The 13,479-nt window shown below is 42.8% G+C and overlaps 1 protein-coding gene across 3 annotated transcripts in view; it reads left to right on the top strand.

Annotated features, from left to right (window-relative positions):
* The window catches only part of APLF (aprataxin and PNKP like factor), a 135,063-nt gene that overhangs the window by 28,613 nt on the left and 92,971 nt on the right, over positions 1 to 13,479 (top strand). For 2 of the 3 annotated variants that reach the window (XM_045009946.1, XM_045009947.1), the window contains exons 3-4: positions 11,101 to 11,293; positions 13,042 to 13,168. In XM_045009946.1, the coding sequence (XP_044865881.1) occupies positions 11,101 to 11,293; positions 13,042 to 13,168 (320 nt within the window). Of the gene's footprint in view, positions 1 to 9,048; positions 9,216 to 11,100; positions 11,294 to 13,041; positions 13,169 to 13,479 lie in introns of all 3 variants that reach the window. The other variant, XM_045009945.1, reaches the window with a different exon arrangement.

Here is a 13,479-nt window from a genome sequence, read left to right as displayed (position 1 = left end):
AACATAACATCCCGATTCATTTGTTTTGCATTATAAAATTATTGCAGTTACTCCAGGGACTTCACATTCTTCACAGGAATAATGTGCATCTACTCATATGTATAATTTGTTTATACTACATATAAAATGCTACACTAAAAACATGAACTTTGCAAAGTCAAGCACTCACACTTGGAAATGACCGAATTAAATTTGCCTGAGCAAATTTAAGTATACAGTATATACTTAAATGATTACATACTATTTTTTTTCTCCTGTGTAGTTGGTCAGCAAGATCTGGACCTAGGATCTTCAGATGCACAGCACACACTTCTTCCACCTGAGCTGAAGAAGCAACTAGAAAGCAAAGTAGGCTAATGGAGAGTAGAGGAAAATGGCACAGTTTGCTGGTGTGCTACACAACTATTTGTGATAACCAGCATGCAACTGGTGTATCAGGATTACTGTGTTATCTTCCTGCTTTTGGGAGCTGAGTGTTTAGTGGTTAGAACAGTGATTACAAATGGAGTAACCAAGCTCATAGAGCTGGGACAGTCATTCTGAAAGACAGTGTGGCCAGTGAGATAGCATTTGGCACTTTCACAGTAGAGACTTAGGTTCTATTCCCAGTTCTGTCAGAACTGACTTCGTGGAACTTGTACAACTTCTCACTTTGTAAAAGGTTGTTTGGGGGAATGCTAGTTGTTTGTCTCCTCTCATTATAGGGCTTGTCTACACTGGCAAGTTTCTGCACAGTAAAGCAGCTTTTTGTGCTCAAACTGCAGACGTGTACACACTGCCAAGCCATTTTGTGCGCAGAAACTCCTCAGTTGCAGCTCTGCAAAAACCCCACCTCGACGAGTGTCGTAAGGCTATTTGTGCAGAGGCTCCACCGCTCTATTGCCAGTGTAGACACATGATTGCTTTCTGCGCTGTAATTGGCCTCTGGGGCTGTCCCATAATGCCTCAAGTGACTGCTCTGCTCATTGTTTTGAACTCAGCTGCCCTGGAGACATGCGCCCCTCCTCTTTCAAATCACCATTTCTGACAGCCATTGTGTGCTGTGCTGATCTGCTCCGGGACACAAAGCAAACCATTAATGTGGAGTGCTCGTGCTGTTGAACACAGGGGTGTGTGTGTGAGAGAGAGAGAGAGAGAGAGCGCGCGTGCCCAGGGAGAGAGGTGGGGGCTGAAGGCCGGGTTTCCCCCTCCCCCTGCCTCAAGACTGGTTGCTTCCTGCTGCTGTCTGAACTTACAAGACAACATGATGACACACTCTGTCCCCCAAAACAGTCTCTCTCTCTCCCCCCTGTCTTCAGTTGAAAGCAGCTGGCAATGTAATAGGATGCCCATGGAACAATGGGATTGGGAAACCTGCATCATGTGATGCTGTGCCTTCCTCATGAGGCATTGCAAACCCTTCCCTAAGCACCCTGCTGCCAGTTGTACAGTGGGATAACTACCACAATGCACTGCTGTCTTTGCCATTGCAAGAGCTGCTAATGTGGATGCGCTCCAGCTTCACAAGGAGCACAGTGTGAACACGCAACAGCAGTTTATTTCCAGCGTTTTAATAAAAGTGGTATAACTTGTGGTGCAGAAACTTGCCAGTGTAGACATACCCTTAGAGATGAGAGGGAGGCTTTGATCAGTAATTAGGATTGTGAACTGTGCAGCAATACTAACAGCACTCAGCTGAAGAAATGAGACAAGAACCCAGGTGTGACGGGTTCCCCCTGGAACTGGGGTACCACTGAGCCCCCCAGACCTACTAGCCTGGGTTTCCTTTACACTGTACTGCTGTGACCAGCCTGCCAAGCCCTCTCCCAGGCTCCAGCACACACACACAGGTAGGGACACACCCAGCTGCAGTACATACGGATGCTGAGATCAGCTCTGCATGGGGAGGCTACAGCTAAGGAACTGTCCAGCTACTCAAGTACATACCCCCTCTGGAGTGTAAACTCAAAATTATACCATCTTGTGCTGATCTGTTCAGCGTAAGCTTATGAAATTTGCCCCCTCCCTCAGTGTGGAGAAGGATATGCAACAGCTTTCTTCCCCAAGATATAACTCCGTCACACTGGTTTTAGACAAAGCAAAATAAGTGTATTAACTAGAAAAATAGCTTTTAAGAGATAAGGGATAGCAAACAGATCAAAGGAGATTACCTAGCAAATAAACAAAACACACAAACTAAGCTTAATATACTAAAGAGACTGGATATGGATAGCAAATTCCCACCCTAAATAATGATTCAGGCAGGCTGCAGAGATTCTTAAGGGGCCAGCTGCACTTGCTTGCAGCTTACAACCCCCCAGGTGTTCCTTTCACATGCTAAAAAATCCCTTTAGTTTGGGTCCAGCACTTCCCCCAGCTCAGTCTTTGTTCCTTAGGGGTTTCCAGGAGTCTCCATGGATGAGGAGTCAATGAAGAACAACAGTGATGTCACTCCTCTGACGTAAATAGTTTTTGCATAGAGTGGGAACCCTTTGTCTCAAAACTTTTGTTCCCACACCAGTCAGTGGAAAAACACTGGTATTCCAAAATGGAGTCCAGGACCAAGTGAGCTGGTTAATGTTCCTCTAGCGCCACAGTAGCCATTGCTCGGAGGCCATTTGTATCATCCTCAGGAAGATCCCCAGGTGGGAAATAAGCTCCTTCTAAGGCCAGTTGTTCTCCCTGATGGTTCATTAACGTAAATGGACCCTTCCCAGCCCGGAGCAGTGAGTTGTATGGGCTTGTGGTGCCCGGATTCCAGCAAAATTCAGGGCCCAGTGGGCCTGGCTCCACCAGTGTTCGGGGCTGAGTCTTTCCCCGAGCCCCACCTGCTGCCCTTGCATGCATCCCCCGGTCCTGCCTGCTGCCCCTTCATGCCTCCTCCGGAGCGTTCCCCAGCCCTGCCTACTGCCCCTGCATGCCTTTTCCGAGTGTCCCTGCCTGCCCTGGGCAGCAGGCGGCTGCCCCCTGCAGCTTTGTGCTGCGCTCCCTTGCCGGCCGCTGCTGGCTACAAGGGAGCGGCGCCGAGGGCAGGCAGAGGCGGCTGCTGCGCCTAAGGAGTGGAGGAGGCGAATGGCAGCCCCCACCCCAGCAGGCAACTTGGGGGAGGGGGGAGCTTATCCTGGCTAGGCCTCCTGAGCAGCAGCCTGGGGAGGCTAGGGAGGGCCCCCCTTCCCCAGAGCACCACGCCCTGCACCCCGTTCCGCACCCCAACCCTCTGTCCCATCTCAGATCTCGCACCCAGCACCCAAACCCTCCCCTGCACCCAGCACCCCAACCCCCTGTCCCAGCTCAGAGCCTGCACCCAGCAACCAAACTCCCTCTGACCCCACACCCCTCCCACACTCAAACTCTCTCCCAGAGCCTGCACCCCGTACTCCCTCCTGCACCCCAACCCCCTGCCTCAGCCCAGAGCACCCAAACTCCATCCCAGAGCCTGCATCCCTCCTGTACCCAAACCCCCTCCCAGAGCCTTAGGCAGGTGTGGGGGGCGGGGGCAAGACTTGGACCTATTCTAGGCACCACCAAAAATTATACGAGCCTGCTGCCCCTGTTCCCAGCCAGCCATTTAGACTGACTATCTTTTGCCTAGTGGGTGTTCTGATACAGACACATAGTCAATATTCCTAACTTCAGATACAAAAATGATACATGCATACAAGTAGGATAATCATATTCATATTCATAAATCATAACCTTTCCAGTGATCTCACATGACTTATCTTTTATAAAATTCATTAGAATTATGCCATAATATATCGGAGTAATATCACCGTGAAGAATATGGGGTGCAGTGTCACACCAGGCTCTCCTGTCTCTCCATCCAGTTTACTTTCCCCTGAGCTAAAGGGTGGTTAGTGGGGAAGGGTCTCCTCCACAAATGTGACATTTGGCCTGAGATATGGGCAGGAATGACAGTGCTGCCAAACGTGTTGGTGTCACACCAAATGCATACTACTTGGCAGGACTGCAGAGAATGTGAGATCAGTTGAGAGTCATAAGGTGGGGGAGGTGGAACAAGATTGCAGAGGGATAGAAGTATCCCTTTTCCATGACTTAAAAAAAAGTGGCCAGTAGGAGATCAGTCAGTATGGAATGGGATTCTTCAAAGCCATTTAGGACTAAGCAGGAAGGAGTCTCCCCAACTGCTGTAGTGATTTGGAGTTTAGTGGCAAGGAAGGAGCTTGGTTTTAGATTATTGTTGAGCAAAGCACAATTGTGATGGTGTCTTTTTATTTTTAGATGTAACTTATTTTAACCATTTGAAAAATAAATGGCATGGACAGCAAAAGATCACACATGAACTGTCAATTTTTTTTTTAATAATCATGATGCTTACAAAAAAATCCTAACATAAATATGAGTTTAGATAAAGCAGCATAATTTGTGGACAAGCAGGATGTACAAGATAATGGCCCCGTGGGCTCAGAGAATACAGATGTCAGCTGTTGTTACTGAGGATGAGAAACAAGATTTATCAGACCTGCAGCAAGCACAAAACTACTTTGTTTTGTAGAAATAACACACATTACAAACTAATTCTGTAATGTAACTCAACTTAATTTGCAATAACGTAAATAGTTAACTTTTTAACAAACACAAGTAAACATGTGAATAAGCTGAAAATGTATCTTGTAAATTATTTTTCACTTCTGAAGTGTGGAGGAGAAGATAATTCCTGTGGAAACAGACTGTGACACCACCACATGCTTTAACTTTCAAGAAAACCTCTTTGGAAATCAGTAGAAAGCATACATGTAGGTCTAAAATCATTTTAATGAAGAGGTCTTACCACAGTGGTCTTAGTCATGTGTAAAGATATGGAAAACAAATTAAAGTGTGGATTGATTATATTTGCATGAAGATGTAAGAATTTTATTAACAATCCTTCTTCTTTCTTGCTGCTTTCATATCCAGGGTCAGCATAACTATGGAGAGAAAACAAAACCAATAATTCATTCAGAAAATAATCCTGGTGTAATACCCACACGTTTCATCTTCGAACAGTATTTCATGCTTACTGAATAATTAATAGTGGGCATAGGTTCTAAGAGATATCACCAGGACCTGATCTCTCCGTTGTTCTGAGATGCGCAAAAGTAATGTGGTTCTTCAATGTAGGGGTGGGAAGGATTAGGGAACATGTGCAGGGAATGGGCGCCACAGTTTGTCGTGAAGCACACTTTTGTGAGCCTCTTATGTACTGTTTGAGTACAGGGTAGGAGCAAGTAAGATGAAAGACTAGGATGTCGAGAGGCCGCTCAAGGCAATCTGTCATTTTAAAGAACACTACAATGTGCTACCCCCGCCATGCCACTCAAATTTGGTCTGGCTGCCCCTCTGTCATGATGGAGGGGTGGCCTGGGCCAAATCTGCCAACCTAGGCAGCTGCCTAGCTTGCCTATAGTGAGAGTGGCCTCTTGAGTACGTGGATAGACCTGCTGCTCTGGAGGATTAGGGACACTGGAATTAGGAGTGCTGAGTGGCTCTGGTGCTTCTCTGTGACCTCGGGGAAGGATTCTACTGAATTTTACTCCTGGGAGCATTCTGTGCCAAACAAAAAAAAAAGAATTTCTGCAAAATTCTGCCAATTTTATTAGTCAAATAAATATGGACGTTCCAGCATGGCACTGGGGAGCACAGGCCACTGGCTGCAGAGAGGTGGACAGGCACAGACTCAGTATTGAGGCTGCACCCATCCCTGACCAGGCCTGCCCCAGAAACACTCCAGGCCCCTGCCCCTCCATGTCAGTTGCACCCCAGGTGTGGAGGCAGGCTCAGCAAGACAGGATCCAAGTGTGGAGGGGCTTGGTGTTGGGGGATCTGGGTGTGGGTTGAGAGGGTTCTGTATGGGGCAATCTGGGTGTGGACAGCTCAGTTGGGGATCCAGGTGTGGGGGTCTGGGTGAACAGGGGCTTGTTGAGTGGGTTCTGGGTGCAGCGGTAATGGGACTCTGCAGGGGGGTCCAGGTGAAGGTGGTTTGGGCTCAGCATGGGAGGGTCTTGGTGTCGGGGGGATAGAGCTCGGCAGGGGGTCTGGGTGTGGGGGGTCAGTAGGGGTTCCAGATGCTGGTGGAGTGGTGCTCAGTGGAGTGGGGAACTAGGTGCATCTGGTTGGCGCTTGGTGGGGTGGGGATCTGGGTGTGGGTGGCTCGTTAGGGTGGTCCAGGTGCAGGGGGAGTGGGGCTCATCAGGGTGGGGGGGGGGTTCTGAGTGCAGGGGGGGTGAGGCTTGGTGATGTATGAGGGGGTCTGGATGCACAGGGGTTGGGTGGATGGGGGAGCAGCTCCCTATACAGGGATCCCTCCCCTTGCAGCTGAGGAGCGATGGGCGCAGGAAGTGAGTGTGTGTAGGGAGTTTGCAGAGCTTCCTGCAGCCGGGGAAGAAATCGGGGTGGGTCTGACCTGGCCCCGGATGCCATGCAGGGAAAGAGGAAGCCTCGTGCTCCCCAGCCGAACTGGGACTAGCAGCTGATCCTGTCACAGGGTAGGAGCCACCAGCCAGGTCTTCCCTGGTGCCGCCCCTGCCCCACAGTAATTTACCTCTCTGCCGGCTGCCTTAGGTACCTGAAACATAGTGTTTTGGAGAGTCACATGACCGCTCTTATGGCTTCCCTTTGCTTCCCCATCAGAAAGTCATTCTTTTGTGGGGAAGCAAAGAAATCTGCAGGGACATAAATTCTGCGCATGTGCAGTGGCGCACAATCCCCCCAGAAGTAGAATTTGCAAGCTTATGAAAGTTGTTAGTCTATTCTGATTTGTGTGGAAAATTAAACTGTTTGCCTTTCTTGTGTGGCTAACAACTTGACTGTAACTGAAAAACGTAGATCCAATGTCATGGCTTCCAATGTCATGGCTTCCATCACAGACCTCCGATCAGACTGCACATTTGAACAAGTTCTGCCTCAGACCTTCTTTGCTGTCTTCTTCTCCCAAAGCATTAGTTGTGTGACTGACACACAGTAGGCCCATATTTTCCTGTCTCGGACTGGCAGTTAATTACTACTGTTCTTTTCTGCCACTCTTCCTTCAGCCTCTTCTTTCCTCTGATTGGTAGCTCAGTGCTGCTGTGCTTGATGTCGCTCAGGGTTTGTTTACACTGCAGTACAATAGGAAAAACAGAGGTGTTAAATAACTTTATTTTAAAAATTGTGAGAAGTTTCAGGAGTTGTCTTCAAGCAAGATAATCGTGGAGGGTCGATAATAGTTGAAGAAGGATAGGGTACAACTATTTTTTTTCTCAATTCCCTAGACACATCAAAGACAAATAATTACTTTAGCTTTTACATTTATCCTGAAGAGCACGCTTCCTTTTCTCTTGACAGAGTTAATAGGTATTTTTCAAAAAATGTTTACAGTTAGAGGATTTTGGAACAGATCAGAAGATAAGATAAATGTGTCATGCTTCTGAAATTTAACCCTGTGCTTTTTATATTGCAGGAATAGAATCTTATTGTGATGTGTATATGCTCTAAAAACAGGGAAGTTTTCAGAGATCTTCACTTATTTTCTTGGTTAAATAAATTAAACAAAGTTCATACTGTTATCTGACTCCCCATCACTGAATTATTAATTTTAATTATTCTCTGTGAATGTGAATAAATGTCATCTGGCAACCAGTTAGAAATGCAAATAAGTAGTGATTGCAATCTTTGCAAATACAGCTTGCAGAATTGAACGGAGAAGCTGAGAAGTTGACCTAGGTGACTTTATTCTATAGGGAACAATTATAATGCCGAGGTCACCTAAAATTGCTCATTTCACTGATTAGTAGTACCCATGTGCTTAATTTTATGCACTGGGAGCAGTTCCATTGATTCCAGTTGGACTGTTTAGTGTGTGATGCACAGTACATAGGTAAGTTTTTTTGCAGGCCTAGCTCTTCCTAGCTGCAGATGCTCCTAGCCCATTGGATAGTAGTTCTTATGTAAGCAAACCCATAGCAGAAATCAGTTTCTATAAGCTTTCTCCATGAAAATCAAAGTAGTTTTGATAGCTAATAGAATTAAATGTGCTAATTCATATACTTCATCTAATGTATCCTGTGTCTAAAATCTTAGATATTCACAAACGTGAGTAGTTTTGAAGTCTGACTGTTGAGACTAGAGAGATCAATAAAAAGTTAGTCTACAAGAAAGCCTGGGTTAACCCATCCGTAGGCCCTAGGGAAACATACACTTCTAGGATCCTGCCTTCTAATCTGAATAACAACCACCACCTCCGGTTCCTTTTTTTTATTCATTGCTGGTCCCAAAAGAAGCATTGTTTGCTATAATAGTGACAAAATGATGGGAAATGCAAGCATAAATGGGGGGAGGAGACGGAGGAGGAGAGATGGAAGGAAAGGAAAAATACATTTCAGAGATGTTCCCTCCCATAAATGCCGCTGCAGTAAATTCCCATCCCAGACTATCTCTTCCCACTCATCCACTGGTGCAGATGTTTGCGTGAACTGAAAAAACTTCACTCACTTGAGTGAGTGGTGGAATTACCTAACACATGGGGTCACAATACCCCTCAAGTAAGTCAAGTTCTTTCAGTTCACGCACAAATCTGCATTGGCCAAAACAAAATGTTGATCGTTCTCCCCTGTCCTCAAAATTGGGGTCCTACTAGGCACATGTGTAGTTTGCCAATGAGTTGCTCTGGTCCTATCTACAAGGTCTAGTTTATCAAATGAGTCATTTAAAAGGTTTAGAACACTGAAAATATTGGATTTTTTCCAACACTTTCCCCGGAATTAAGTCCTACCTAGACCTCTGGTGTAAAATTGGTACAGGAATTATTTCATCTTCATAGAACCCAAACAAAATTTAAATGGAAATGGAAATATCAACTCAGCCTTATAGCTTCTATTGAACAGCTACCAGTACATACATAATATCGATATAAAAAAGTTTATAAGTGGGAATCAGTTGTTTTTTCTAATACTGTACTTTATTTCTGTTTAACATGCTAACAACTATTCAGTTGTGTTAGTAACTGAGTAATGAATTGCTGTGTAATGTTAGCTACTAGGATTCCTACAGCATAGCATATGGTGTACCAATGTTCTTTTTTTAAATTGACAGGTCCATGTAAATCCTTGTTTTTATCAGTCACCTGAGACTAGCCATCTATTACCATTGGAAACAGATGAATGGCACTCTTTGAGCCCAGGTGACAGCTTTTCCCTCTTAATAGACAAATACATTTTCAAGGTCCTCTCTACACACTCAGATGTGGAAAGCACTCTAAGGTAACGATAGCCGATGTGGAAAAACCAACAGTAATACTATTTGTAATATAAACTTGTTAATTATAGTTTTCTAAGACACAACAGACCTTGAATGAACAAAAAAATAAATCCAAATAAACATCTGCTTAAAGTCAAGTTTAAATTATTGTATCTTTTCATTAAGAACATAGAAGGAAAGCGTGAAGTAACTAGATCAAACCATATCAGATATACACTGCTGTCCCAATCTTGGAACCGTAGTGAGTGGTTTATTGTAGTATCTGGTGGGGAGGTTATGGGGAATGAGAAACATGTACTCGCGTTATCATTCTTACCTGTCAATGTTTTAATAAATAGAATCAAAAGTGCTTTTGTATCTCACGGGTGAGATTTTCAAAGGCATGACACCCAACTCCCATTGAAAACCTGTGTTTTAGAAATTGTGGGGGAAACTGAACTTTACTTAAATAGGTAGTATAATGTTTAATGTAATTTTAATTTAAAAAATAAGCTTTGGTTAGCAACCAATAAAAAGATTCTACTTCCATACATCCTGATCTCACAAGTAGGGATCTTGTTTTAGATGTAACCCTTTAGATCTAACTTTTTTTCTGGTAAGTGAGTTACCAAAATATTTATTGCTGGAGGAGCAGAAAAATGACCATGAACACCACTCTCTAGGGACAACTGATTTGAAGGACTGAAACAATTACATTGCTGATGGACACTGTACTTCAGATGGTTCCTGAACCAAAAGCTACTGCATACCTTAAATTTTCAATTCACACCTCACACTTTCCAAGTTGTGGAGAGGAGAGAGCTAGTAGACAGGCAGATGTTGAAGATCCTGAATCATATTTTAAACTCTTAGAAATGTTTAAACTTCAGAATTCTGTTTTAAATGCACTGACTTCTAGTTTTCCAACGGGCATTATGGTTGTCCACAAGCCTCAGTGGAACAGCCAACAAGATTTCTATTTTTGTTAAAAAGCAAAAACCTATGTAAAGATTGAAAAAACATAAATAGATGAGTGTCAAATTTCAGCCTAGTGCAAATGTTTATCAATTACCTGCTATTTTATGACAAAACAATGTATATTGAATTATACAAGTATGTAAATAAAAGTTAGACCTATGCGCAAGTACCGTGCTGAACTAGGCCCCAAATGAAGAAGTGCATTTAATCTATTATATATAATTTTGTTTACTATTTCTAATTTGTAAAGCAACAACAATCTGTTCTCTCTACTTGGAAATAAGCTAGTATAACAGAATGAAAAATGAGCTACTGCTACTGGAAATGGAAAATGAATGTTTGAGATATGGGAGCTGGGAATGAAAGTTTGCTTTTCTGTCTGTTCTATTTTAGGATTTTATGCTGCTGATTACTACTGTAATATTTGTATCTTTTAGAATTTGAATAACACACTTCAATAACTGTATTCATTTTATGGTAAAAATGATTATTTTCAATAACGCAGTAGTAGTATTATAAGTTAACAGCTCCAGCTTCTGAAGGCAGAAACCATTTTATTTTATGGTCAGTAATGAAATCTAGTTTCACTTTGTCATATTGGGGTTTTGTATGGTCTTACCCTTAACCTTGGATCTTAAGCAGTGCTGACTGATGATTTGGTTGCTTTTTAGGCAACCATGTAGTTTGTTCCCTAGATACATCATAATAAAAAATTGCCAACAGGCTTAAGAGAGAGTTATTCTAGCACCATTAATATGTATGGTAGATGCAATACAGAGGAGGTTTTTTGTTGGTCTCTTAATATCTGAAACTGAGGTTTGCTTCTACATTATGGCATTTTAGTGAAAATAGACATTTAGAGTTCAAATAGATAAAGGAAGTTTTTGAGATTTTTTTCCCCACTAAAAGATGCATTTTAATATACTACAGGAAAAATAGCAAGATTGCTGCAGATGAAACAGCAAATAAATCCTCTTCAAGTGATCATCCTATCAAGATGTCTTGTGATCCATCTTTAGCAGAATTATCTTCATGTTCCAATAATAACATACAAGTGAAAGCACATTCTCTATTGGAAAGGACAGGAGAAATTCCAAAAAATGAGACTTCTTCCAAGAGTTCGGTGAGTGTTAATATCTGATTAAATATTGCAACATGTCTGTATTTTTGGAAGGGTGGGCTGAAAGTCAGGTAAAATTAAAATTGTTTTTGTTCTTGTCTCTGTACCTTTTTAAAGCCCTTCATGGGGGAGTAGGTTCTTTGACAACTCAAGAGGCTGTTTGAGAATACATTATCTTGATTTTATTTACTATAATAGAATTTCAAAAAAAATTGTGGCTGTCACAAAAGCCTTAAGTTGACATGCCTGAGCTTTTCCATATACTTGCAGCACTATAAACAGGTGCAAAGCAGTAAAAGATTTCTTCAGAACAAAGCATGGCTTTGTTAGTGAGTGATATCAGAAATAAAATTTGTATTTTGTGGGAGAAACAAGTGTTGAGTTCTGCTTATGTCCTTACAAATCCTGTTGTGTTCCAAAGCAATGTGATATACTGGAAAAAAGTGACTATGAACAGGGACGTGCCCCCAAAGCCATTGCCTAGGGGAATGTACAACACAACACAGTGCCTGTACCCTGCTGAAAAGCCTCTGAAGTTCACTCTCCTCATGTGCACTGCATCTCCTCATGTGCACTGCATCTAGAACCACGGACACACTGTTCTGGGGCTAGGTCAGGGAAGATCCACATGTCCTGTTCACACAGCTTCTTCCACTTGGTTACAGCTCTGGAGTTGTGTGTTCAGGGTCAGACAGAATACAGAAAAAAGGTTCATATTACCCTGCCTTTGTAGTGTTAATGTTTCCTTATGTTTGTGGTAAACAGGCTTAGAGCCAGAATTTGCAAACAACAGAATTTTCAAAACTCTGTCTTGTTATCTTACTGTGGCTGAGTAAAATGGCTTTCAGTGTAATTACTGAGATGCCAATTTTATTTTATTTTTACTACTGTTGCTTTTCTAATGGAGAAAGCAATGTCGTGCAAAGACAGACACGCAGGACGATTGCTCTTTGATAACATACTATCGCTGATATTTTTCTTTATAAGTACAATTGAAATGCCAGCCTTCATCACACTTACAAGACTTCCAAAATATATTTTATCCCTTCTTAAAAGCAGAGGTTGTATTGGTTTAAAACTGACTATACCAGTCAATGATCATGTCATAAATGAGTCTGTATATTTTTTCTTGTATCAGAGGGGTAGCCGTGTTAGTCTGCATCTGTAAAAAGGACAAAGAGTCCTGTGGCACCTTAAAGATGTTAGTCTTTAAGGTGCCACAGGACTCTTTGTGTATTTTTCTTGTTTCTCTAGCCCAGTTCTGGAGTCTTTGTTTCTGAGCATAACTTAGTAGGGAGTGAAACAGCCACTTGAAAAATGCTGAACTTTTTTGCTTCTCCCATTCTGCATAATAATTCACTGCTCCTTACTCTCACTGTCTCCAGGCTTTCTGATGCTTCAGTGGGCACAAGCCATGTGGCATGAGTGGCAAGGTATCAGTGAGATCTTTTATGAACCTTTTGGTCTGTAAATGAACATAGGCTTTCTTCCGAGGGTTAAGGAGTAAAGAGAGGCTTCTTTAAATACTGATTGGCTGAGAGAGTAGGCGGTGCCAAAATGTTCAGCATTATGACTGGCTTTTGCTTCTGTTAAGCTGTACCTACAAGAAAACCAGATCCGTTCAGGCTGTTTATGAAGACAAAGCTGCTTACAAATGTCTTTTGAACCAAGTCTTTTTTTTTCATAGTTTCTGTATCCTAAAACTAGGGGGATAAAAGTACTGTGGTCCTAATCAACAAACATTATTTCAGTTGTTTTCTGCTAGTTGTAATGAAAGTGAGGAGCTAAAGCCTGTCTGGAGGAAAAGGATGCTTCCATCTTGGATGTTGCAAGGAGATCTCATGGTTCAAAGTCTTTCAACTCCAGTCCCTAAAAGAGGTAGGTTAGTAATGAATACAAAATACTTTCCTTATGACAGTATGCATATTCTCTGCTTTGATCTCTTCAGAACATCAATATGGTAAAGTGGGGATATAAATTGATTATTTTTCCTCCATGGAATCCTCTTTACATTCCTCTTTATAGTTTGACAGATGACCGAACATATTCACTTCTATTGCTTCCTTTGTTGCACATGTTATGGTCTCTGGTGTTTGCAGCATGCATCCAAAGAGAGGGTGAACCTTTTATTCTGGCCTGTAAGCCTGACGCAGAGGGCACATTTGCCTTCCTAAAAGCTTGTTGACAAC

Source organism: Mauremys mutica, chromosome 3 (genome assembly GCF_020497125.1).
Source record: "Mauremys mutica isolate MM-2020 ecotype Southern chromosome 3, ASM2049712v1, whole genome shotgun sequence".
Lineage (NCBI taxonomy): Eukaryota > Metazoa > Chordata > Testudines > Geoemydidae > Mauremys > Mauremys mutica.
Note: the sequence above shows the minus strand (reverse complement) of the source record. Positions and strands in the feature narration are given on the sequence as shown.